The sequence below is a fragment of the Taeniopygia guttata genome, chromosome 3, assembly GCF_048771995.1.
Source record: "Taeniopygia guttata chromosome 3, bTaeGut7.mat, whole genome shotgun sequence".
NCBI classification, from domain to species: Eukaryota; Metazoa; Chordata; class Aves; order Passeriformes; family Estrildidae; genus Taeniopygia; species Taeniopygia guttata.
The window spans coordinates 1,100,394-1,125,519 of record NC_133027.1 but is presented as its reverse complement, the minus strand read 5'-3'; the positions used below and the strand labels follow the sequence as shown (position 1 = coordinate 1,125,519).

The following is a 25,126-nucleotide window of genomic DNA, read 5'->3' as shown; positions in this document are numbered from 1 at the left end:
AAAGGAAAGGAAAGGAAAGGAAAGGAAAGGAAAGGAAAGGGGGAGGGGAGGAAGGGGAGGGAAGGGGGAGGGGAGGGAAGGGAAGGGGGAGGGGAGGGAAGGGGGAGGGAAGAAGGAGGAGGAGGAGGAGGAGGAGGAGGAGGAGGAGGGGTGGGTGGGAGGAAGGGAGGAAGGTGGGAGGGAGGAAGGGGCGGCCCCGCTGCTGAATAATTCAGCGCTGGGAGCGGGGGAAGCTCCGCACCGGCACCGGCACCGAGACCGCACCGAGACCGCACCAAGCCCCGGAGCGCGGAACCGGGACCGACACCGAGACCGCACCGAGCCCCGGAGAGCGGAACCGACACCGGCACCGGCACCGGGACCGGATCAGCACCGCGCCGGGACCGCGTCAGGCTCCGGGCACCTCACCGGGCTCAGCACCGAGACCGCCCCGGGACAGCAACAGGCACCGGGACCACCCCGGGACCACCTCGGGCTGCGCACCGGGATCGCATCAGGCACCGGGACCACCCCGGGACCACCTCAGGCTCCGCACCGGGACCACCCCGGGACCGCATCAGGCACCGGGACCAACCCGGGACCAGACCCAGCTCCGCACCGAGCACCGGGACCGCACCGGGACCGCACCGGGACCACCCCGGGACCGCCCCGAGCACCGGAACCGCACCGGGACCGCACCGGGACCACCCCGGGACCGCCCCGAGCACCGGGACCGCACCGGGACCGCACCGGGACCGCACCGGGACCGCACCGGGACCGCACCGGGAGCGCACCGAGCCCGGCCCGGTGCCCCCATGGCTCTGGTGCTGCAGCTCCGCTCCGTCTCCGGCCTCCGCGGCAAAGGCGACCGCATCGCCAAAGCGGCGTTCCGGGGTACCGGGAGCGGGATTGGGGAGCGGGATTGGGGGGAGAGGGATTTGGGGGAGAGGGATTGGGGGAGAGGGAAATAGGGAGAGGGATTTGGGGGAGAGGGAAATAGGGAGAGGGATTTGGGGGAGAGGGATTGGGGGATTGGGATTTGGGGGGAGAGGGATTTGGGGGAGAGGGAAATAGGGAGAGGGATTTGGGGGAGGAGAATGGGGATTTGGGGATTGGGATTTGGGGGAGAGGGATTGGGGGATTGGGATTTGGGGGAGGAGAATGGGGAGAGGGATTTGGGGGAGAGGGATTTGGGGATTGGGATTTGGGGGAGAGGGATTTGGGATGAAGGATTTTGGGGATCAGGATTTGAGGGAGAGGGTTTGGGGATGAGGGATTTAGGGAGCAGGATTTGGGGAGAGGAATTGGGGAGAGGGATTTGGGGGATTGGGATTTGGGGAGAGGGTTTGGGGATGAAGGATTTTGGGGATTGGGATTTGGGGGAGAGGGATTTGGGGGATTGGGATTTGGGGGAGAGGGATTTGGGGATCGGGATTTGGGGGAGAGGGATTTGGGGGAGGAGAATGGGGAGAGGGATTTGGGATGAAGGATTTTGGGGAGAGGGATTTGAGGGATTGGGATTTGGGGATTGGGGATGAAGGATTTTGGGGAGAGGGATTTTGGGGATCAGGATTTGGGGATGGGGGATGAGGGATTTCGGGGAGAGAGATTGGGGGAGCAGGAATTGGGTGATCAGGATTTGGGGGAGAGGGATTTGGGATCAGAATTTGGGGAGAAGAATTTAGGGGAGAAGAATTGAGGGAAAAGGATGAAGGATTTGGGGGAGAGGGATTGGGGAGCAGGATTTGGGGGATTGGGATTTGGGGAGAGGGATTTGGGATGAAGGATTTTGGGGAGAGGGATTTTGGGGATCAGGATTTCGGGATGGGGGATGAGGGATTTAGGGAGCAAGATTTTGGGGAGAGGGATTTGGGATCAGGATTTGGGGAGAAGCATTTAGGGGAGAAGAATCGAGGGAAAGGGATGAAGGATTTCGAGAAGAGGGATTGGGGATGAAGGATTTGGGGGAGAGGGATTTTGGGGATCAGGATTTGGGGATGGGGGATGAGGGATTTAGGGAGCAGGATTTGGTGGAGAGGGATTTGGGATCAGGATTTGGGGAGAAGAATTTAGGGGAGAAGAATCGAGGGAAAGGGATGAAGGATTTCGGGAAGAGGGATTTGGGATCAGGATTTGGGGAATTGGGATTTAGGGAGAGGGATTTGGGATGAAGGATTTTGGGGAGAGGGATTTTGGGGGTCAGGATTTGGGGATGGGGGATGAGGGATTTAGGGAGCAGGATTTGGGGAATTGGGATTTGGGGAGAGGGATTTGGGATGAAGGATTTGGTGGAGAGGGATTTTGGGGATCAGGATTTGGGGATGGGGATGAGGGATTTAGGGATCAGGATTTGGGGGAGAGGGATTTGGGATCAGAATTGAGGGAGAAGAATTTAGGGGAGAAGAATCGAGGGAAAGGGATGAAGGATTTCGAGAAGAGGGATTTGGGATCAGGATTTGGGGAGAGGGATTGGGGATGAAGGATTTGGGGGAGAGGGATTTGGGATCAGGATTTGGGGGAGAGGGATTTGGGATCAGGATTTGGGGAGAAGAATTTAGGGGAGAAGAATCGAGGGAAAGGGATGAAGGATTTGGGGAAGAGGGATTTGGGATGAAGGATTTTGGGGAGAGGGATTTGGGATCAGAATTTGGGGGATTGGGATTTGGGGGTGAGGGATTTGGGGGTGAGGGATTTGGGGGAGCAGGAATTGGGTGATCAGGATTTGGGGGAGAGAGATTGGGGATGAAGGATTTGGGGGAGAGGGATTTGGGATCAGAATTTGGGGAGAAGAATTTAGGGGAGAAGAATCGAGGGAAAGGGATGAAGGATTTCGGGAAGAGGGATTTGGGATGAAGGATTTTGGGGAGAGGGATTTGGGTGATCAGGATTTGGGGATTGGGGATGAGGGATTTGGGGAGCAGGATTTGGGGGATTGGGATTTGGGGAGAGGGATTGGGGATGAAGGATTTTGGGGAGAGGGATTTTGGGGATTGGGATTTGGGGAGGGGGGATGAGGGATTTAGGGAGCAGGATTTGGGGAGAGGGATTTGGGTCAGGATTTGGGGACAGGATTTTGGAGGTGCAGGATTTGGGGTCAAAATTTGGGGGAGCAGGATTGCGGGAATGCAGGAATTGGGGTCAGGATTTGGGGACAGGATTTGGGGGTGCAGGAATTTGGGATTGGGAATTGGGGGTGGAATTTGAGGGACAGGATTTGGGGGAGCAGGGATAGGGACAGGATTTGGGGTCAGGATTTGTGGGACAGGATTTGGGGTCAGGATTTGTGGAACAGGATTTGGGGTCAAAATTTGGGGGAGCAGGATTGTGGGAATGCAGGAATTGGGGTCAGGATTTGTGGGACAAGATTTGGGAACAAGATTTGGGGGTGGAATTTGAGGGACAGGATTTGGAGGAACGGGATTTGGGGTCAGGATTTGTGGGACAGGATTTGGGGACAAGATTTGGGGGTGGAATTTGAGGGACAGGATTTGGAGGAACAGGGATAAGGACAGGATTTGGGGTCAGGATTTGTGGGACAAGATTTGGGGACAGGATTTGTGGGTGCAGGAAATGGGGTTTGGGAATTGCGGGTGGAATTTGACAGACAGGATTTGGGGTCAGGATTTGTGGGACAGGATTTGGGGGACAGGATTTGTGGGACAGGATTTGGGGTCAGGATTTGTGGGACAGGATTTGGGGGACAGGATTTGTGGGACAGGATTTGGGGTCAGGATTTGTGGGACAGGATTTGGGGTCAGGATTTGGGGACAGGATTTGCGGGTGCAGGAATTGGGGATTGGGAATTGCGGGTGGAATTTGAGGGACAGGATTTGGGGGAACAGGGATAAGGACGGGATTTGGGGTCAGGATTTGTGGGACAGGATTTGGGGTCAGGATTTGTGGGACAGGATTTGGGGACAAGATTTGGGGGTGGAATTTGAGGGACAGGATTTGGAGACACAGGATTTGGGGTCAGGATTTGTGCGACAGGATTTGGGGTCAGGATTTGTGGGACAGGATTTGGGGACAAGATTTGGGGGTGGAATTTGAGGGACAGGATGTGGAGGAACAGGATTTGGGGTCAGGATTTGTGGAACAAGATTTGGGGTCAGGATTTGTGGGACAGGATTTGGGGTCAGGATTTGTGGGACAGGATTTGGGGACAAGATTTGGGGGTGGAATTTGAGGGACAGGATTTGGGGTCAGGATTTGGGGTCAGGATTTGTGGGACAGGATTTGGGGTCAGGATTTGTGGGACAGGATTTGTGGGACAGGATTTGGGGACAGGATTTGGGGGTGGAATTTGAGGGACAGGATTTGGAGGAACAGGATTTGGGGTCAGGATTTGGGGTCAGGATTTGGGGTCAGGATTTGTGGGACAGAATTTGGGGGTGGAATTTGAGGGACAGGATTTGGAGGATTGAGGCTCCCAAGGAGATCCCAAAGAAATCCCATCGTTGTTTTGGGATCTGGGAACAGCCTGGATTTCTCCCGAGGATCCCACAGATTCCCATTCCCACCGGGATCCGCAGCAGCTCCAAAGATTTCCATGGAAAGGAGGAAAAATCCACAGGAAGGAGGAAAAATTCATGGGAAGGAGGAAAAATTCTCCCGGGGCTGTGGAAGTTCCGGAGCTTTTCCAAGGCTTGGGAAAAGTTTGGGATGGGATCCCAGCTCAGAAAATGAATCCCAGGAATTCCATCCGGAGATCCCAGCTCAGCTGAGGAATTCCAGGAATTCCATCGGGGTGGAAAAGGCGGGAACAGCAATCCCAGGTGAATTCCAGGAATTCCTTTGGGGTGGAAAAGGTGGGAAAAACGATCCCAGGTGAATTCCAGGAATTCCAGGAATTCCATCAGGGTGGAAAATGCAGGAACAGCCATCCCAGGTGAATTCCAGGAATTCCATTGGGGTGGAAAAGGTGGGAAAAATGATCCCAGGTGAATTCCAGGAATTCCTTTGGGGTGGAAAAGGTGGGAATAGCGATCCCAGGTGAATTCCAGGAATTCCAGGAATTCCATCAGGGTGGAAAATGCAGGAACAGCCATCCCAGGTGAATTCCAGGAATTCCATTGGGGTGGAAAAGGCGGGAACAAAGATCTCAGGTGAATTCCAGGAATTCCAGGAATTCCTTTGGGGTGGAAAAGGCAGGAACAGCGATCCCAGGTGAATTCCAGGAATTCCATCGGGGTGGAAAAGGCGGGAACAGCGATCCTAGCTCAGAAAATGAATCCCAGGAATTCCATCCGGAGATCCCAGCTCAGCAGGGGAATTCCAGGAATTCCATCAGGGTGGAAAAGGCGGGAACAATGATCCCAGGTGAATTCCAGGAATTCCAGGAATTCCAGTGGGGTGGAAAAGGCGGGAACAGCGATCCCAGGTGAATTCCAGGAATTCCTTTGGGGTGGAAAAGGCGGGAAAAACGATCCCAACTCAGAAAATGAATCCCAGGAATTCCATCCGGAGATCCCAGCTCAGCAGGGGAATTCCAGGAATTCCTTCGGGGTGGAAAAGGCAGGAACAGCTCAGCAGGGGAATTCCAGAAATTCCTTTGGGGTGGAAAAGGCGGGAACAAAGATCTCAGGTGAATTCCAGGAATTCCTTTCGGGTGGAAAAGGCGGGAAAAACGATCCCAGGTGAATTCCAGGAATTCCTTTGGGGTGGAAAAGGTGGGAAAAACGATCCCAGGTGAATTCCAGGAATTCCAGGAATTCCATCAGGGTGAAAAAGACAATCCCAGCTCAAAAATTGAATCCCAAGAATTCCATCCGGAGATCCCAGCTCAGCTGGGGAATTCCGGGAATTCCATCTCCAGCCTGGATCATCTTTCCCGGCTCTTAATGAGCTCGGGATCATTAACCAGGGATAATTAACCCTCAGCTCCCTGTCGTGCTTCCAGCTCCAAGAAAATCCCTGGGAAGAGACAGAATTCCAGGAAAATCTGCTGCAGAGCCCTGGGAGATCCCAAATTTCCAGTTCTGGACATTCCCGCTCCCGAATCCAGCCCAAATTCCCAGCGGGATTTTGGGAATGTCGGGATCCATCCCAGACTGGAAACAGGGAATGGCTTCCACTGGGAAAGGGGATTTTGGGATTTTGGGATTTTGGGAAGGAATTCCCAGCTGGGAGGGTGGGGAGGGGCTGGGCTGGAATTCCCGGAAAATCCCTGGATCTCTGGAAGTATCCCAGGAAAAGCTGGAGCATCCTGGGACGGGGGGATTGGAACGTTCCCATCCCATTCCGGGATGGAATTCCAAGGAAGGAGTTTCCTTGGATTTCAGGACCAGGCTCCTGAGGGTTTTTCCTGGTTTTTTCCTTCCATGAATTCCCATGGAAAAGGGGATTTAGTGTCACGCCGGGATGCAGGAATGCCTGATGATTCCAGGCGGGAATTCCTTTTTCCCGAGCTCATCCAGGCCAGGAAAATCCAACTGCTGGAAAAAGCTCGGGAAGCAATTCCAGGATCGGGAAAGCGGATCCGGATGGATCCATCCCTTGGATTTTCCTGGAGAGGGATTTGGGCTCATTCCCTGCTCCGAACTTCAGATCCGCAGGGAGAGAAATTCCCGCTCCAAAGGCTCTGGGGCGTCATTCCCAAATTTCCTTTTTCCAACGGGAAACTGAGGCAGCAGCCGGGGAATTCCAGGGATGATCGCCGGGAATATCCTGGACACTGTGCCAGAATATTTTGGGATGTGGGACAGATCCAGGGCTGGAATCCGGGATGGAATCCAGGCTGGAATTCCCATGGGATTCAGGATCCGGCTCGGGATGAGGGAATGGGAAAAATCCGTCAGGAAAATCCAGCGGGACGATCCTTCGGAATCTCCCTGGAGCGCCGCGGATTCCGACAGCAGCAGGAGGAGAAAACCGGGAATTTTCCGTGCTCTTGGAATGATTTGGGATGGAAGGGATCCTAAATCCACCCCCCTGAGAGCTCCTCCCTCGTTCGGTTTTCCGGGAATTCTCTGCTGGAAATTCGGGAATGCTGCCTGGGAATTGTCCTGCTGGCTCCCGGTCCTCTCCAAGCGATTCCTTAAATTTCCAATGGAATTTTGGCTCTTGGATTGAGCCCCATCCCGGCGCCCGTGGGAATCATTCCTTGGGAATAATTCCCGCCTGGAAGGGGATCCCCATTCCCGGAGGGATCGAATTTTCCATGGATGTGGCATCAGGGAATTCCAAACCCGCTCCGAGAGGGGTTTTCCAACGGGAATAATTCCGTATTTCCATGGATCCTTCCCTCATCCGGGCTCTGGGGTGGGACAGGAGGGATTCCTGGAATTCCTGGAATTCCTGGAATTCCTGTTTCCGCTTGGAGCTCAGTCCCAAAATCTGTTGGAAAAAAACTTTTCCTCTGGAAAAGCTTTGGAGCCTCTCCCAGTTCCCGGCCGATATTCCTCATTCCTCTGGTTTTCCCGGATCCCTGAGCACAAACCAGGGATGACTCCAGGATTTTCTGGGAATTCCGGCTTTGGATGGATGGATCCGTGGCCAAAATCTACTCCCAGAATCCCGGAATATCAGGAATTCCTCTCCATCCGCAGCTTTGGATTTGACTCCCACATTCCCAAGGGATCCTGTGAGGATCCAGAGATTTCATCTTTGCCTGGAAAACCGAATTGTCCCGGTTTTCCATCAGGGATTTGGGAATGGGATCCAATCCTGGTGGCTCCAAAGGGCTCCTGGATCCATCACGGTTCCATTTTCCCCCTCTTTGTTCCACAAACAGGAAAAAAACAGGGATGACTCCAGGATTTTCTGGGAATTCCGGCTTTGGATGGATGGATTCCATGGCAAAAATCCGTTCCCAGAATTCCGGAATATCAGGAATTCCTCTCCGTCCACAGCTTTGGATTTGACTCCCACATTCCCAAGGGATCCAGAGATTTCATCTTTGCCTGGAAAATCGAATTTTCCCGGTTTTCCATCAGGGATTTGGGAATGGGATCCAATCCTGGTGGCTCCAAAGGGCTCCCGGATCCGTCGCCGTTCCGTTTCCCCCCTCCTTTTTCCACAAACGGGAAAAAAACAGGGATGACTCCAGGATTTTCTGGGAATTCCGGCTTTGGATGGATGGATCCGTGGCCAAAATCCGCTCCCAGAATCCCGGAATATCAGGAATTCCTCTCCATCCGCAGCTTTGGATTTGACTCCCACATTCCCAAGGGATCCTGTGAGGATCCAGAGATTTCATCTTTGCCTGGAAAACCAAATTTTCCCGGTTTTCCATCAGGGATTTGGGAATGGGATCCAATCCTGGCGGCTCCAAAGGGCTCCCGGATCCGTCGCCGTTCCGTTTTCCCCCTCCATGTTCTGCAAACGGGAAAAAAAGTAGGGATGACTCCAGGATTTTCTGGGAATTCCGGCTTTGGATGGATGGATCTCATGGCCAAAATCTGCTCCCAGAATCCCGGAATATCAGGAATTCCTCTCCATCCGCAGCTTTGGATTTGACTCCCACATTCCCAAGGGATCCTGTGAGGATCCAGAGATTTCATCTTTGCCTGGAAAACCGAATTTTCCCGGTTTTCCATCAGGGATTTGGGAATGGGATCCAATCCTGGTGGCTCCAAAGGGCTCCCGGATCCGTCGCCGTTCCGTTTCCCCCCTCCTTGTTCCACACACGGGAAAAAAACAGGGATGACTCCAGGATTTTCTGGGAATTCCGGCTTTGGATGGATGGATCCTGTGGTCGAAATCCGCTCCCAGAATTCCGGAATATCAGGAATTCCTCTCCATCTGCAGCTTTGGATTTGACTCCCACATTCCCAAGGGATCCAGAGATTTCATCTTTGCCTGGAAAACTGAATTTTCCCGGTTTTCCATCAGGGATTTGGGAATGGGATCCAATCCTGGCGGCTCCAAAGGGTTCCCGAATCCGTCGCCATTCCCCTTGTTCCACAAACAGGAAAAAAACAGGGATGACTCCAGAATTTTCCGGGAATTCCGGTTTTTCAGCCTGGTTTTGGGGAACAAGCAGGAAAACAGGGAATTTTCACCACCTGGCCCATTTTTTGGGAAGCTCCAGCAGGATCTGAGCTCTGCTCCGGAGTCTCTTTCCCACGGGAATTCCCACCTCATTCCGGCTTAATTGAGTTTTGTGTCCGGGGCTAATTAGGGAGCCGGGAATTAATGGATCGTGGAGAGATGCCAGGAGCGGATTCCCCTCGGGAATGGGGCCGGGAAATGAGGGATATCACTCATGGATGCCTCGGAAAAGTCTGGATTGGGAAGGGCCTCTCTCAGGAAGTGGAATTCCATGGAATTTTTCCATCTGGCTGTTCCCAGATCCCAAAATCCCAGGTTTTCCCAAGGTCTCCCAGCCCTTTATCCACCTGTTTTCCCTATTTTTCCTCTCCAGGACTTTCCTTCTACACCCGAGTGTTGGAAAACTGCGAGGACGAGGCCAAGTTTGATGAGGTAGGAGAAGTTTTCCATGTTTTTATCCCAAAAATCCCACTTGCTTTCCCGGGATTCCCTGTCTGGGTGAAGACCCGGGATTCCCAGTCCCGGTGAAATCCCCGTTCCCAATTTTTCTTGGCATCTTCGTTGTCTGCTCCAAGGTTTCTCCTGGCAGGGGCCAAACGGGATTTCCGGCTGGAGACGGGTGGGAAAATTCCTATGGAATTCCTATGGAAATTTCCTATGGAATTTTCCAAGTTGGGTGGGTGGGATAAATTAGAAACATAAAATTTTCCGTGTTTTCTGCACTGAATTTCAGGAAAAATTGTTTGTCCATGCTGGGAAAATCCCGCTGGGATTTTGGCTCCGTTTTCCTTTGTCTCAGGAGGAGAAAGTTGGGATTTTTCCCCCCCATGAAATTCCTTCTTTTTCCTTCAGGCACGGAATTCCAGAGGATCCATGGCTGCCCCTGGATCCCTGGAAATATCCAAGGAAAATCCTTGGAGCAGCCTGGGATTGGGAAATTTCCCTGCCCATGGAATGGGATGGGATTGGAGTTCCCTTCCCACCCAAATCATCCCGTGAACACTTCCAGGGCTGGAACATCCCAAAATTCCGGGAATTTTCCCCCCTCCAAGTCCATTTCCCACTAGTGGGATTTTTTTTCTGCCCCCCAAATTCTGGAATTCCAGGCTGGACAAATCCGGATCCAAACACGATCCCAACCATTTTTCTGCTGTTGGAAAAATATTTGGGAATGTTTGGGATCGTGATTGGATCCGGAGCCCTGGGAATTCAGTCCAGCCTGGAATTCCGGAATTTTTAGGGAAGCGAATCCCTCCTGGATCATCCATAAGGCTCTGTGAGGCCGTGGGGGCATTCCTGGATCAAATCCTTCCTGCCGGGGGAATATCCAGGGAATCTCCACCCTCCTGTGGGCACAGGGAATTCCCGGGAATATCCAGGATTATCCATGGCAGATCCCAAATCCTGGAGCAGGAGGGGAGGGGGTTGGGATTTGATTCCCGGGAATTGGGACAGGAGAGGGGAAGCGGCCTCAGGCTGTGCCAGGGAATTCAAAGTTGGATTTTGGAAACAATTCCTCCATGGAAAAGGCTCCAGGGGAGGTTTGGAATCTCCATCCCTGGAGGTTTCCAAGGAATTCTTGGATGTGGCACTTTTGGAATTGTCCTATTCCCACCTCTTGGATTCGACGATTCCAGAGGGTTTTTCCAACCTTGATAATCCCTGGATCCTGAGACTCCGGAGCAGAGCTCAGATCCTGCTGGAGCTTCCCAAAAAATGGGCCAGGTGATGAAAATTCCCGCTTTTCCTGCCCCCTCTTCCCACGAATCGGGATCCAGATTTCGGATCTCCGTAGGTTTGGTTCCGTTCCGTTTCTTTTTCCCAATTATTCCCTCCTTCATTCCATAAAGAATTCCGTGAGCCCTCTGCTGCTCCGGAGCCTGCTGGACATTCCAGAGGCTGGAAAATTCCAGAGGCTGCTCACAGCTCCCGAATTCTTCGGGAATGTTCGTGCTCCGGGCTTCATCCCGAAGGATTTTGTCTCGGAAAGGCTTTTCCGGGAGATCCCCATGGGAGGGAACGGAATCTTTGGGAATGAAGGAGCCCAAATTCCTCGGAGCTGAATTTTCCTGGGATCATTCCAGACAGGCCCCGAGGCTCGAGCTGCTCCCGTTAATTCCAGGAAACACAAATCATGGAATTTTAGGTGGGAAGAGATCCTAAAACTCTTCCCATTCCATGGGCAGGGACACTTTTCCTGATCCCAGGTTATTCCAAGCCCTGTCCAGCCTGGCCTCGGACACTTCCATGGATCCAGGGGCAGCCACAACTCCTCTGGGAATTCTGTGCCAGAACCTTCCCAGTTTCCCATTTTTTTTTTTTTCCCAACACTTGGAAAACCCCTTGGATCAAGCTGTGGCTGCAGCCACGATTTTTCCAGATTTTTTTCCCTCTTTTCCTTTGGCAAACACAATCCCAGGATCTAATGAATCCCTGGATGTCGCTCCACATAATTCCTGCCACTTCCTCTGCCTTTCCTTGGGTTTGGAGTGGATTTCCTGGGATTTGGTAGATCCCAACTCCCTTTGGATGGAGGTGACAAGGGACCAGGCTGGGAAAATTCCCATTTTTTCCCTTCTTTCTCTGGGAAAAGGAGCCGAGGGCTGCTGGTGCAGAGCCCTGAAAATTTGGAATTGGATAATTCCTGCAGAATTCCTTCCTGGAAAGGGCTGCCCAGTGGTGGAATTCCCAGAGGGATTTCAATCCACGTGGATCTGGGGAGACGGACCAAGGGCGGCCCCGGCAGCGCTGGGAATTCTTGGATTTGGGGATCTCCAAGGATTTTTCCAACCTAAATACTTCCTTCCTTCCATAACCTTGGGATTGATGGGTGATTTTATCACCGGATCCAATCCCTGGAGTATCAAAAACTTTGGAAAAAAACAGGGAGAAAGCAGGGAAAGGATAAATTCCATCCCCACGTGGATAAATCCTGCGGGAGGATCCGGAGCGGCGCCGGATCCGTTGGTGCCGTTTCCCATTTCTTTTTATATTCCAGTAATTTTTGCTTCCCTGGCTCTGCAGACCAATTAAAACCGGGAATAAATAACTCGGGAATTGCTGAGGAGGCGCCGGTTCCTTCCTGGGAATTTGCTGGATGAGCAAATTCTCTTCCCGTGGTTTTCCGTTCTGGATCCCGGATCCGCTGCCTCCGGCACGTTCCCGACCCGGGATGCTCCAGGGGTGGCTTGGGATGCTGGGATTTGGGAGGTCCTGGGGCTTGGAAAATTGGGAATTCTGAGGGATTTGTCTTAGGACAAAAAAAAATAGGAAAGGGATCATATTTTATGGAATCGTGGAATGGTTTGGGTGGGGAGGGAATTTAAGGATCATCCAGTTCCAACCCTGATATCTCCATGATTCCAGGGTGATCCAAACTTTCCTGGGACATTCCCAGGGATCCAGGGATTCTCTGGGAATTCCAGCCCAGCCGGGAATTCCTGCCCAAGATCCCAAAATCCCACTTTCCCACTGGGAATTCCATTCCCTGGCTCCTGCCCCTCCAGCCCTTCCCCAAATTCCAGCTCTCCTGGAGCCCCTTTGGGATCGGGAAGCGGCTCCAAGGATTCCCTGGATATTCCCCGATCCAGGGGAACATTCCCAGCTCTCCCAGCCTGGCCCTGTATTCCCATCCTCATCCAATGTCTGTATTTATATTTTCCGTGTGTGAATCCATGGAATAGCCGGCACTGGGCACATCCTAGGTGACATCCCTGTAAAACAGCCTTTTTCCTGGGAAAAGTGGCCTTTTTCTTGGGAAAAGTGACCCTTTTTCCTGGGAAAAGTGATCCTTTTTTCCTGGGAAAAGCAGCCTTTTTTTCTGGGAAAAGTGACCCTTTTTCCTGGGAAAAGCAGCCTTTTTCCTGGGAAAAGCAGCCTTTATCCTGGGAAAAGTGGCCTTTCTCCATCCCCATCCCCCCCACTGCTGCTCCTGGAACACTCCTGGCTCATCCCTCTCCTCCTTTTCCCAAAAAACTCCTGGATCATCCTTGGCCTTCTTTTCCTGAACTCTCCTGATTCCTCTCTCTCCTATTCCCAAACAATCCTGGCTCATCCCTCTCCTCCTTTTCCCAAAAAATTTCTGGATCATCCTTGTCCTTATTTTCCAGAATTTTCCTGATTTCTTTCTCTCCTATTCCCAAATGCTCCTGGCTCATCCATCTCCTCCTTTTCCCAAAAAACTCCTGATCATCCTTGTCCTTCTTTTCCTGAATGCTCCTGGTTCCTCTTTCCAACCAATCCTGGCTCATCCCTCTCCTCCTTTTCCCAAAATCCTCCCAGCTCCTCCTTTTCCCAAACAATCCTGGCTCATCCCACTCCTCCTCTTTTTCCCGAAAAATTTCTGGATCATCCTTGTCCTTATTTTCCAGAATTTTCCTGATTTCTTTCTCTCCTATTCCCAAATGCTCCTGGCTCATCCCTCTCCTCCTCCTTTTCCCAAAAAACTCCTGATCATCCTTGTCCTTCTTTTCCTGAACTCTCCTGATTCCTCTTTCCAAACAATCCTGGCTCATCCATCTCCTCCTTTTCCCAAAAAACTCCTGGATCATCCTTGTCCTCCTTTTCCTGAATGCTCCTGATTCCTCTTTCCAAACAATCCTGGCTCATCCCTCTCCTCCTTTTCCCAAAAAAATCCTCCTGGCTCTTTCCTCCCCTTTTCCCAACTGATTCTGGCTCATCCCTCTCCTCCTTTTCCCAAAATCCTCTCAGCTCCTCCTTTTTCCAACCAATCCTGGCTCATCCTTCTCCTCCTCCTTTTCCCAAAAAACTCCTGGATCATCCTTGTCCCTCTTTTCCTGAACTCTGCTGATTCCTCTCTCTCCTATTCCCAAATGCTCCTGGCTCATCCCTCTCCTCCTCCTTTTCCCAAAAAACTCCTGGATCATCCTTGTCCTTCTTTTCCTGAATGCTCCTGGTTCCTCTTTCCAAACAATCCCGGCTCATCCCTCTCCTCCTTTTCCCAAACCGCTCCCGGCTCATCCCTGTCGTCCTTTTCCCAAAATCCTCTCAGCTCCTCCTTTTCCCGAACAATCCTGGCTCATCCCTCTCCTCCTTTTCCCAAAAAAAACCTCCTGGCTCTTTCCTCCCCTTTTCCCAACTGATTCTGGCTCATCCCTCTCCTCCTTTTCCCAAAATCCTCTCAGCTCTTCCTTTTCCCAACCAATCTTTGCTCATCCCTCTCATCCTCCTTTTCCCAAAAAACTCCTGGATCATCCTTGTCCTTGTTTTTCTGAATGCTCCTGGTTCCTCTTTCCAAACAATCCTGGCTCATTCCTCTCCTCCTTTTCCCAAAAAACTTCCTGGCTCTTTTCTCCCATTTTCCCAACCAATCCTGGCTCATCCCTCTCCTCCTTTTCCCAAAAAATTCCTGGATCATCCTTGTCCTTCTTTTCCAGAACTCTCCTGATTCCTCTTTCCAAACACTCCTGGCTCATCCATCTCCTCCTTTTCCCAAAAAACCTCCTGGCTCTTTCCTCCCATTTTTCCCAACTGATTCTGGCTCATCCATCTCCTCCTTTTCCCAAAATCCTCTCAGCTCCTCCTTTTCCCGAACAATCTTTGCTCATCCCTCTCCTCCTTTTCCCTAAAAAAAACTCCTGGATCATCCTTGTCCTCCTTTTCCTGAATGCTCCTGGTTCCTCTTTCCAAACAATCCTGGCTCATCCCTCCTCCTCCTTTTCCCAAAAAACCTCCTGGTTCTTTCCTACCATTTTCCCAACTGATTCTGGCTCATCCCTCTCCTCCTTTTCCCAAAAAACTCCTGGATCATCCTTGTCCTTCTTTTCCTGAACTCTCCTGATTCCTCTCTCTCCTATTCCCAACCAATCCTGGCTCATTCCTCTCTTCCTTTTCCCAAAAAAAACTCCTGGATCATCCTTGTCCTTCTTTTCCTGAATGCTCCTGGTTCAACTTTCCAAACAATCCTGGCTCATCCCTCTCCTCCTTTTCCCAAAATCCTCTCAGCTCCTCCTTTTCCCAAAAAAACTCCTGGATCATCCTTGTCCTTCTTTTCCTGAACTCTCCTGATTCTTCTCTCTCCTATTCCCAAACAATCCTGGCTCATCCCTCTCCTCCTTTTCCCAAAATCCTCTCAGCTCCTCCTTTTCCCAAAACAATCCCGGCTCATCCCTCTCCTCCTTTTCCCAAACCGCTCCCAGCTCATCCCTCTCCTCCTTTTCCCAAAAAAACCTCCTGGTTCATCCCTCTCCTCCTTTCCCTAAAAAACTCCTGGATCATCCTTGTCCTTCTTTTCCTGAATGCTCCTGGTTCCTCTTTCCAAACAATCCTGGCTCATCCATCTCCTCCTTTTCCCAAAATCCTCTCAGCTCCTCCTTTTCCCAACCAATCTTTGCTCATCCGTCTCTTCCTTTTCCCAGACCGCTCCTGGCTCATCCCTCTCCTCCTTTTCCCAAAAAACGCTCCCGGCTCATCCCTCTCCTCCTTTTCCCAAAAAAACTCCCGGCTCATCCCTGTCCTCCTTTTCCCAGACTTTCCGCTGGCCGGTGGCGACCAACATCGACGGGAATGAGATCCTGGAGATCCAAGTGTTCAACTACAGCAAAGTCTTCACCAACAGGTCAGTCCCTCCTTCCCACGGATCTCATCCCGCGGGAAGAGGCGGCTCCGCTTCCCTTCGGAGCCGGGAGGGTCAGGAATGTGCCTGTTGGAATTTCCTGGGAATTCCCGCTGCCGTGTCAGCGGCTCGGGGGGTGAGGAATTCACCCCCGGAATTCTGCAGTGCCGGGCACCGAGTTTATCCCAAGTTTGTTTCCGTAAAATTTCCATGTTTTGACGGGAATTGGGATTATTTTTTTTTTTGGTGGGTTGTCCAAGTGGAAGTTGATGCCGGAATGTGTTTTCCTGGATTTTTCCAAATGCTGCGGGTGTTGGATGGATTGTGTCCAGGGAAATTGGGGCTGCCCCATCCTGAGGGATTTTTATGGAATTCAGGGATGGAAAAGGGAAGGGAGACCCTTCCTGGAGTCCTGAATTCCCAGTGAATCCCATGGATCCCAAAATTCCTACTCAAGGAAGAATTGGGATGGGGATGGATCCAATCCCAGGCTGGGATATCTGGGAATGTGCAGCTGGGTCAGGGAAGGATCCAGGGAATCCTTGGAGCCGCTTCCCAATCCCAAAGGGGCTCCAGGAGAGCTGGAATTTGGGGAAGGGCTGGAGGGGCAGGAGCCAGGGAATGGAATTCCCAGTGGGAAAGGGGAGCTTGGGATTTTGGGATCTTGGGAAGGAATTCCTGGCTGGGAGGGTGGGGAGGAGAAGAGAGGAGCTGGTGCTGGGAACATCCATCCAGGAATTCTGGGAATGTGTGGAATAGGAAATCCCACTAAACTGAGGCAGTGTCGGAATTCCAGTCCATATTCCTCGTCCGGGAATAAATTGGATGAGGTCGTGGTGTTTCCGGGAACATCCTTCCAGGAATGCAGGGAATAAGTGGGAAAGGAAATTCCATAAAAACCAAGGCAGTGCTGGAGCTCCGAATCAGTTGGAGGAGAGGAGGGAGAATTTTGGGAATATCCCTCCGGGAATGCCGGTAACAATGCAGGAAAAGAATTCCCATGGTCTGTAATTCCAGCCCATCCTCCTTGTCCAGAAACGAGGAGGAAGAGGAGGGAGAATTTTGGGAACATCCCTCCAGGAATGCAGGGAATAAGTGGGAAAGGAAATTCCATAAAAACCAAGGCAGTGCTGGAGCTCGGAATCAGTTGGAGGAGAGGAGGGAGAATTTTGGGAATATCCCTCCAGGAATGCAGGGAATGTCTGGAATAGGAATTCCCATAAAACCAAGAGCTGGAACTCCGGCCCATCCTCCAAATCCGCTGGAGGAGGAGGAGGAGGAGGGGAGGGAGAGGCTTGGGAAAGCTGATCCGGGCGCTCCGTGAATAATTCACCGGCAGCTGATGAAGGCCATTGATCAAAGGCCTGGAAAAAAGTGGGATACCTGATCCAGGAGCGCATCCAGACCCTCCGGAATGAGCGGGGAGTCACGGCCCGGCGGCTCCCTTTGTCCCCTGTCCCTGTGGCTGTCACCTGCAGACAATTCCCGGGAATTTGATCCTTGTTTGGCTTCATCCAGGTGCCTCTGGATCCTGGTGGGTTCATCCCGGCTCCGGAGGGTCCCTGGGAGCATTCCCAGGGTGCTCAGTATCCAAGGAAAACGCGGAGTTGGATGAGGGAGAAACCTCCTGACCCCCCAGATGGGCCACGGCATCCCAAAAATCCTGTTCCCAGCTCCCAAATTGGGAATTTCCAGGCTGGGAATCTCCAAAGCATCCAGGAGCCGCATCCCGCCCGTGGGTCATTCCCAGGTGGAAATTCCCACTGGAAAAGCTCCACAAGAGGGAAAGATCAGAAGTTGTGGGGCCTCCATGTCCTGGATAAAACCCGGGAGATTCCCATGGCATGGAATGATCCATCCATTCCCATCCTGGAAAATCCTGCTGGGAGGAGGGATGACCTGGGTGGGAATACCGGGATCCTGCTGGAATTCTGGTGTTTTCCATGGTCTCCTGGTCCCCTGAGAGACCTTCAGGACCTCTCCAGGATGGGAGAAATTCCCTGGGATGTTCTCCCGTGGTTCTGGGCCCTGGGAGAGGCTGGATGGAGGAAATTTGAGATCCCAATTTTTTTGGGGGGGATTTGAGAAGGAAAAGCCACCCCAGGGCACTCCTGAGGGATGTGGGAATGGGAAGATCCAGGGAAAAAAAGCAGAGGCACATCCAGGGATGAATCCAAGAGGCAGCCGTGATCCAGCGGCTACGGAGCCCCATTCCCAAACTTTTGGGACAGCCTGGCCCGGCTTTTCCGAGCAGGATTTCCTTGTGCAGAAAACCGGGATAACAGCGGGAGGAAATCCCAGTCCTTAAGGAATAACCAAAAATCCCAGGAGATTTTTCTCCAAGGGGTTCCATCTCCTCCTTGTCCTCATTTTCCTCTGGGACCCGGCCAAAGGCCCAAAGCCACATTCCAAACACGGAGCAGAGATGATTTTCCTATGGAAAACCGATCCCACGGAGAAGAGGCAGGAGTTGCTCCGTTTGACCTGACAGGGATGCAGAGATCCGGATTGTGAAGGGTTAAATCCATCCCGGGATTCTCCGGGATGGAAACGGAGCCTTTGTTCTTCTCCAGCCATGGAGATCCTGGCACAGCTCGAGTCCTTTGTGTCTCCGGAGGGATCCTCCTTTCATCCATGGAAAATTATCCGGAAAATCATCCATGGAAAATTACCCAGAAAATCATTCCATGGAAAATTATCTGGAAAATCATCCATGGAAAATTATCCGGAAAATCATCCATGGAAAATTACCCGGAAAATCATCCGTGGAAAATTATCTGGAAAATCATCCATGGAAAATTACCCAGAAAATCATTCCGTGGAAAATTATCTGGAAAATCATCCGTGGAAAATTACCCAGAAAATCATTCCATGGAAAATTATCTGGAGAATCATTCCATGGAAAATTACCCAGAAAATCATTCCATGGAAAATTATCTGGGAAATCATTCCATGGAAAATTATCTGGAAAATCATTCCATGGAAAATTATCCGGAAAATCATTCCATGGAAAATTATCTGGAAAATCATCCACGGAAAATTATCTGGAAAATCATTCCATGGAAAATTACCCAGAAAATCATTCCATGGAAAATTATCTGGAAAATCATCCATGGAAAATTACCCGGAAAATCATTCCATGGAAAATTATCTGGAAAATCATCCGTGGAAAATTACCCAGAAAATCATTCCATGGAAAATTATCTGGGAAATCATTCCGTGGAAAATTACCCAGAAAATCATTCCATGGAAAATTATCTGGAAAATCATCCGTGGAAAATTACCCAGAAAATCATTCCATGGAAAATTATCTGGAAAATCATCCGTGGAAAATTATCTGGAAAATCATCCATGGAAAATTACCCGGAAAATCATTCCATGGAAAATTATCTGGAAAATCATCCGTGGAAAATTACCCTGAAAATCATTCCATGGAAAATTACCCAGAAAATCATTCCATGGAAAATTATCTGGAAAATCATCCATGGAAAATTACCCTGAAAATCATTCCATGGAAAATTACCCAGAAAATCATTCCATGGAAAATTATCTGGAAAATCATCCGCGGAAAATTATCCGGAAAATCATTCCATGGAAAATTACCCGGAAAATCATTCCATGGAAAATTATCTGGAAAATCATCCCATGGAAAATTATCTGGAAAATCATTCCATGGAAAATTATCTGGAAAATCATCCACGGAAAATTACCCAGAAAATCATTCCATGGAAAATTACCCAGAAAATCATTCCATGGAAAATTACCCGGAAAATCATTCCACAGAAAATTATCTGGAAAATCATCCATGGAAAATTACCCAGAAAATCATTCCATGGAAAATTATCTGGGAAATCATCCGTGGAAAATTACCCGGAAAATCATTCCATGGAAAATTATCTGGAAAATCATTCCATGGAAAATTATCTGGAAAATCATTCCATGGAAAATTATCTGGAAAATCATCCGTGGAAAATTACCCGGAAAATCATTCCATGGAAAATTATCCGGAAAATCATCCATGGAAAATTACCCAGAAAATCATTCCATGGAAAATTACCCAGAAAATCATCCATGGAAAATTACCCAGGAAATCATTCCATGGAAAATTATCTGGAAAATCATCCACGGAAAATTACCCAGAAAATCATTCCATGGAAAATTATCTGGAAAATCATCCGTGGAAAATTACCCAGAAAATCATCCACAGAAAATTATCTGGAAAATCATTCCATGGAAAATTATCTGGAAAATCATTCCATGGAAAATTACCCAGAAAATCATTCCATGGAAAATTATCTGGAAAATCATCCATGGAAAATTACCCGGAAAATCATTCCACGGAAAATTATCTGGAAAATCATCAGTGGAAAATTACCCAGAAAATCATTCCATGGAAAATTATCTGGAAAATCATCCATGGAAAATTATCTGGAAAATCATCCACGGAAAATTACCCAGAAAATCATTCCATGGAAAATTACCCGGAAAATCATTCCAAGGAAAATTACCCGGAAAATCATTCCATGGAAAATTACCCGGAAAATCATTCCATGGAAAATTATCTGGAAAATCATCCGTGGAAAATTACCCAGAAAATCATCCATGGAAAATTATCTGGAAAATCATCAGTGGAAAATTACCCAGAAAATCATTCCATGGAAAATTATCTGGAAAATCATTCCACGGAAAATTATCCGGAAAATCATTCCATGGAAAATTATCTGGAAAATCATCCGTGGAAAATTACCCGGAAAATCATTCCGTGGAAAATTACCCAGAAAATCATTCCATGGAAAATTATCTGGAAAATCATCCACGGAAAATTACCCAGAAAATCATTCCACGGAAAATTATCTGGAAAATCATCCATGGAAAATTATCTGGAAAATCATTCCATGTAAAACTATCTGGAAAATCATCCATGGAAAATTACCCAGAAAATCATTCCGTGGAAAATTACCCGGAAAATCATTCCATGGAAAATTATCTGGGAAATCATTCCATGGAAAATTATCTGGAAAATCATCCATGGAAAATTATCTGGGAAATCATTCCATGGAAAATTATCTGGAAAATCATCCACGGAAAATTATCTGGAAAATCATTCCATGGAAAATTATCTGGAAAATCATCCATGGAAAATTACCCGGAAAATCATTCCATGGAAAATTACCCGGAAAATCATTCCATGGAAAATTATCTGGAAAATCATCCATGGAAAATTACCCAGAAAATCATTCCATGGAAAATTACCCGGAAAATCATTCCATGGAAAATTACCCAGAAAATCATTCCATGGAAAATTACCCAGAAAATCATTCCATGGAAAATTATCTGGAAAATCATCCGTGGAAAATTACCCGGAAAATCATTCCATGGAAAATTATCTGGAAAATCATCCATGGAAAATTACCCAGAAAATCATCCGTGGAAAATTATCTGGAAAATCATCCATGGAAAATTATCTGGAAAATCATTCCGTGGAAATTTATCTGGAAAATCATCCACGGAAAATTACCCAGAAAATCATTCCATGGAAAATTATCTGGAAAATCATCCATGGAAAATTACCCGGAAAATCATTCCACGGAAAATTACCCGGAAAATCATTCCATGGAAAACTATCTGGGAAATCATTCCATGGAAAATTATCTGGAAAATCATCCATGGAAAATTACCCGGAAAATCATTCCATGGAAAATTATCTGGAAAATCATCCGTGGAAAATTACCCAGAAAATCATTCCGTGGAAAATTATCTGGAAAATCATTCCATGGAAAATTACCCAGAAAATCATTCCATGGAAAATTATCTGGAAAATCATCCATGGAAAATTACCCTGAAAATCATTCCATGGAAAATTACCCAGAAAATCATTCCATGGAAAATTATCTGGAAAATCATCCACGGAAAATTACCCAGAAAATCATTCCATGGAAAATTACCCGGAAAATCATTCCATGGAAAATTATCTGGAAAATCATTCCATGGAAAATTATCTGGAAAATCATCCACGGAAAATTACCCGGAAAATCATCTGCGGAAAATTATCCGGAAAATCATTCCATGGAAAATTATCTGGAAAATCATCCACGGAAAATTACCCAGAAAATCATTCCTGGGGCGTGTCGGATTTTGTGGGAATTTTTCATTTCCGGATCCAAACTTGGAGCGACGCCCATCCAAAAATGGACTGAGAACCTGAGCACGCCCAAACTGCCACTCCAGGAATTTCATCCCGATTTTCTGGTGGGATATTTCCATACCCAGGGCCGGCTTCGCTCGTTATCCCGCTCCGCTCGCATTCCAAAGAAAAATAATTCCTGTTTATTGGGAATTTCTGTTTATTGGGAATTTCTGTTTATTGGGAATTTTTGCAAGAGTTTCCTGAAGAAAAAAGTGGGAAGAACGTGGCTGGAGCAACTTTTAATACCTGGAAGGAGCTGGAATTGGGATTGCCCAAGCCGGGATTTGGAAATCCGTGGAAAAGCTGCGGGTTCCAAATTGGAATTGGCACCTTCGGCTGTGCCGGGTGCTCCAAGTCCTGGTGTCCAACCTGGCCTTGGGCACTGCCAGGAGGGTTCAGGTGGATAATTCCATGGAAAAGTCTGGAATCACTCTGCTTTCCTTATCCCACTGGATTTGGGTCTTGTTCCCAGGGAGGGATGGATCTGTGGATCCATGGAGGGATGGATCTGTGGATGGAGGGATGGATGGATCCATGGATGGATCCATGGATGGTTGGATGGCTGGAGGGAGGTATGGATGGATCAGTGGATCCATGGATGAATAGATGGATCCATGGAATGGATGGATGGCTGGATCCATGGATAGATGGATCCATGGATGAATAGATGGATCCATAGATGGATGGATGGAGGTATGGACAAATCCATGGATGAATAGATGGATCCATGGATGGATAGATGGATCCATGGATCCATGGGTGGATGGATGGATCCATGGATGAATAGATGGATCCATGGAATAGATGGATCCATGGATAGATGGATCCATGGATGAATAGATGGATCCATGGATGGATGGATGGAAGTATGGACAGATCCATGGATGGATAGATGGATCCATGGAATGGATGGATCCATGGATAGATGGATCCATGGATGAATAAACGGATCCATGGATGGATGGATGGAGGTATGGACAGATCCATGGATGGATAAATGGATCCATGGATCCATGGGTGGATGGATGTCTGGATCCATGGATAGATGGATCCATGGATGAATAGATGGATCCATGGATGGATGGATGGCTGGAGGGAGGTATGGATGGATCAGTAGATCCATGGATGGATGGATCCATGGATGGACGGATCCATGGATGAATAAACGGATCCATGGATGGATGGATGGAGGTATGGACAGATCCATGGATGGATAGATGGATCCATGGATCCATGGGTGGATGGATGTCTGGATCCATGGATAGATGGATCCATGGATGAATAGATGGATCCATGGATGGATGGATGGCTGGAGGGAGGTATGGATGGATCAGTAGATCCATGGATGGATGGATCCATGGATGGACGGATCCATGGATGAATAAATGGATCCATGGATGGATGGATGGAGGTATGGACAGATCCATGGATGAATAGATGGATCCATGGAATGGATGGATGGCTGGATCCATGGATAGATGGATCCATGGATGAATAAATGTATCCATGGATGGATGGATGGAGGTATGGACAGATCCATGGATGGATAGATGGATCCATGGAATGGATGGATGGCTGGATCCATGGATAGATGGATCCATGGATGAATAAATGGATCCATGGATGGATGGATGGAGGTATGGACAGATCCATGGATGGATAGATGGATCCATGGAATGGATGGATGGCTGGATCCATGGATAGATGGATCCATGGATGAATAGATGGATCCATGGATGGATGGATGGAGGTATGGACAGATCCATGGATGGATAGATGGATCCATGGAATGGATGGATGGCTGGATCCATGGATAGATGGATCCATGGATGAATAGATGGATCCATGGATGGATGGATGGAGGTATGGACAGATCCATGGATGGATAGATGGATCCATGGAATGGATGGATGGCTGGATCCATGGATAGATGGATCCATGGATGGATCTATGGATGGAGGGATGGATGGATCCATGGATGGATCCATGGATAGATGGATGGCTGGAGGGACGTATGGATGGATCAGTGGATCCATGGATGGATGGATCCATGGATGAATAGATGGATCCATGGAATAGATGGATCCATGGATAGATGGATCCATGGATGAATAAATGGATCCATGGAATGGATGGATGGAGGTATGGACAGATCCATGGATGGATAGATGGATCCATGGATCCATGGGTGGATGGATGGAGGTATGGACAGATCCATGGATGGATAGATGGATCCATGGAATGGATGGATGGCTGGATCCATGGATAGATGGATCCATGGACGAATAAATGGATCCATGGATGGATGGATGGAGGTATGGACAGATCCATGGATGGATAGATGGATCCATGGAATGGATGGATGGCTGGATCCATGGATAGATGGATCCATGGATAGATGGATCCATGGAATGGATGGATGGCTGGATCCATGGATAGATGGATCCATGGATGAATAAATGGATCCATGGATGGATGGATGGATCCATGGATGAATAGATGGATCCATGGATGGATGGATGGAGGTATGGACAGATCCATGGATGGATAGATGGATCCATGGATCCATGGGTGGATGGATCCATGGATGAATAGGTGGATCCATGGAATGGATGGATGGCTGGATCCATGGATAGATGGATCCATGGATGAATAAATGGATCCATGGGTGGATGGATGGATCCACGGATGGAGATGCCATTCCCAAAAAAGAGCTTCAGGAGCAGAACTTGCCCATGGATCAAACATTATCCAAAGGGTGAGGGAGCAGAGAGGGAAAAACGGGATTTCCTGCACTGGAGGACGTTCTTGGCACAGACAGGTGGAATATTTGCCCTTGGAAAACTTCAGTGCTGGAAAAACCTGATCAGATTTGTGGGAATCACCATCCCTCCTGGAATCACCTCAGGGATTTAGGAGGCATCCCTGGAAGTTGGGATGCAAAGCCTGATGGCTCCCGAGGTTTGGAACATCCCAGACTCCCCAATCCCGGGATTTGAGCGAGCTCCAGGTACGGAACCAGCCTGGCCGGGGCTGGAAACGGGAGCCGCTCCTCAGGGCTGATAAAATTACGGATGACCCAGAAAATTTCCCTTTTTTTCCATCAGCAGAAATGCCGGGGAAGGGAGGGAGCGGGGCCCTGATGAATTATGGAACGCTCGGAGCCGAACGGCTGCACGGACAAATCCTGAATTTTTAATTCCGTCTGGCTCGGATCCTGCCGGGGGAAACGGCTGGAAAAGGATCCGAGGAAGGACAGGAGCTTCTCTGGGAACCTGTGCCAGGCTCACCACCTCCACAGCCAGGAATTCCTTCCCTGGATCCCGTCTGTCCCTGCCCTCTGCTGCCGGGCTTGGAGTGGCTCCGAGTTTTCATGGAATGCTTCGGGTGGGAAG

At 49.2% G+C, this 25,126-nt stretch overlaps 1 protein-coding gene across 3 annotated transcripts in view; it reads left to right on the top strand.

Moving 5' to 3' along the window:
- Positions 1 to 210: 210 nt before the first annotated feature.
- Positions 211 to 25,126, top strand: part of OTOF (otoferlin) — a 149,710-nt gene continuing 124,794 nt past the window's right edge. For 2 of the 3 annotated variants that reach the window (XM_072926214.1, XM_072926216.1), the window contains exons 1-3: positions 211 to 873; positions 9,344 to 9,402; positions 15,459 to 15,547. In XM_072926214.1, the coding sequence (XP_072782315.1) occupies positions 795 to 873; positions 9,344 to 9,402; positions 15,459 to 15,547 (227 nt within the window). In that variant the 5' untranslated portion in view covers positions 211 to 794. The remainder of the gene's footprint in view (positions 874 to 9,343; positions 9,403 to 15,458; positions 15,548 to 25,126) is intronic. The other variant, XM_072926213.1, reaches the window with a different exon arrangement.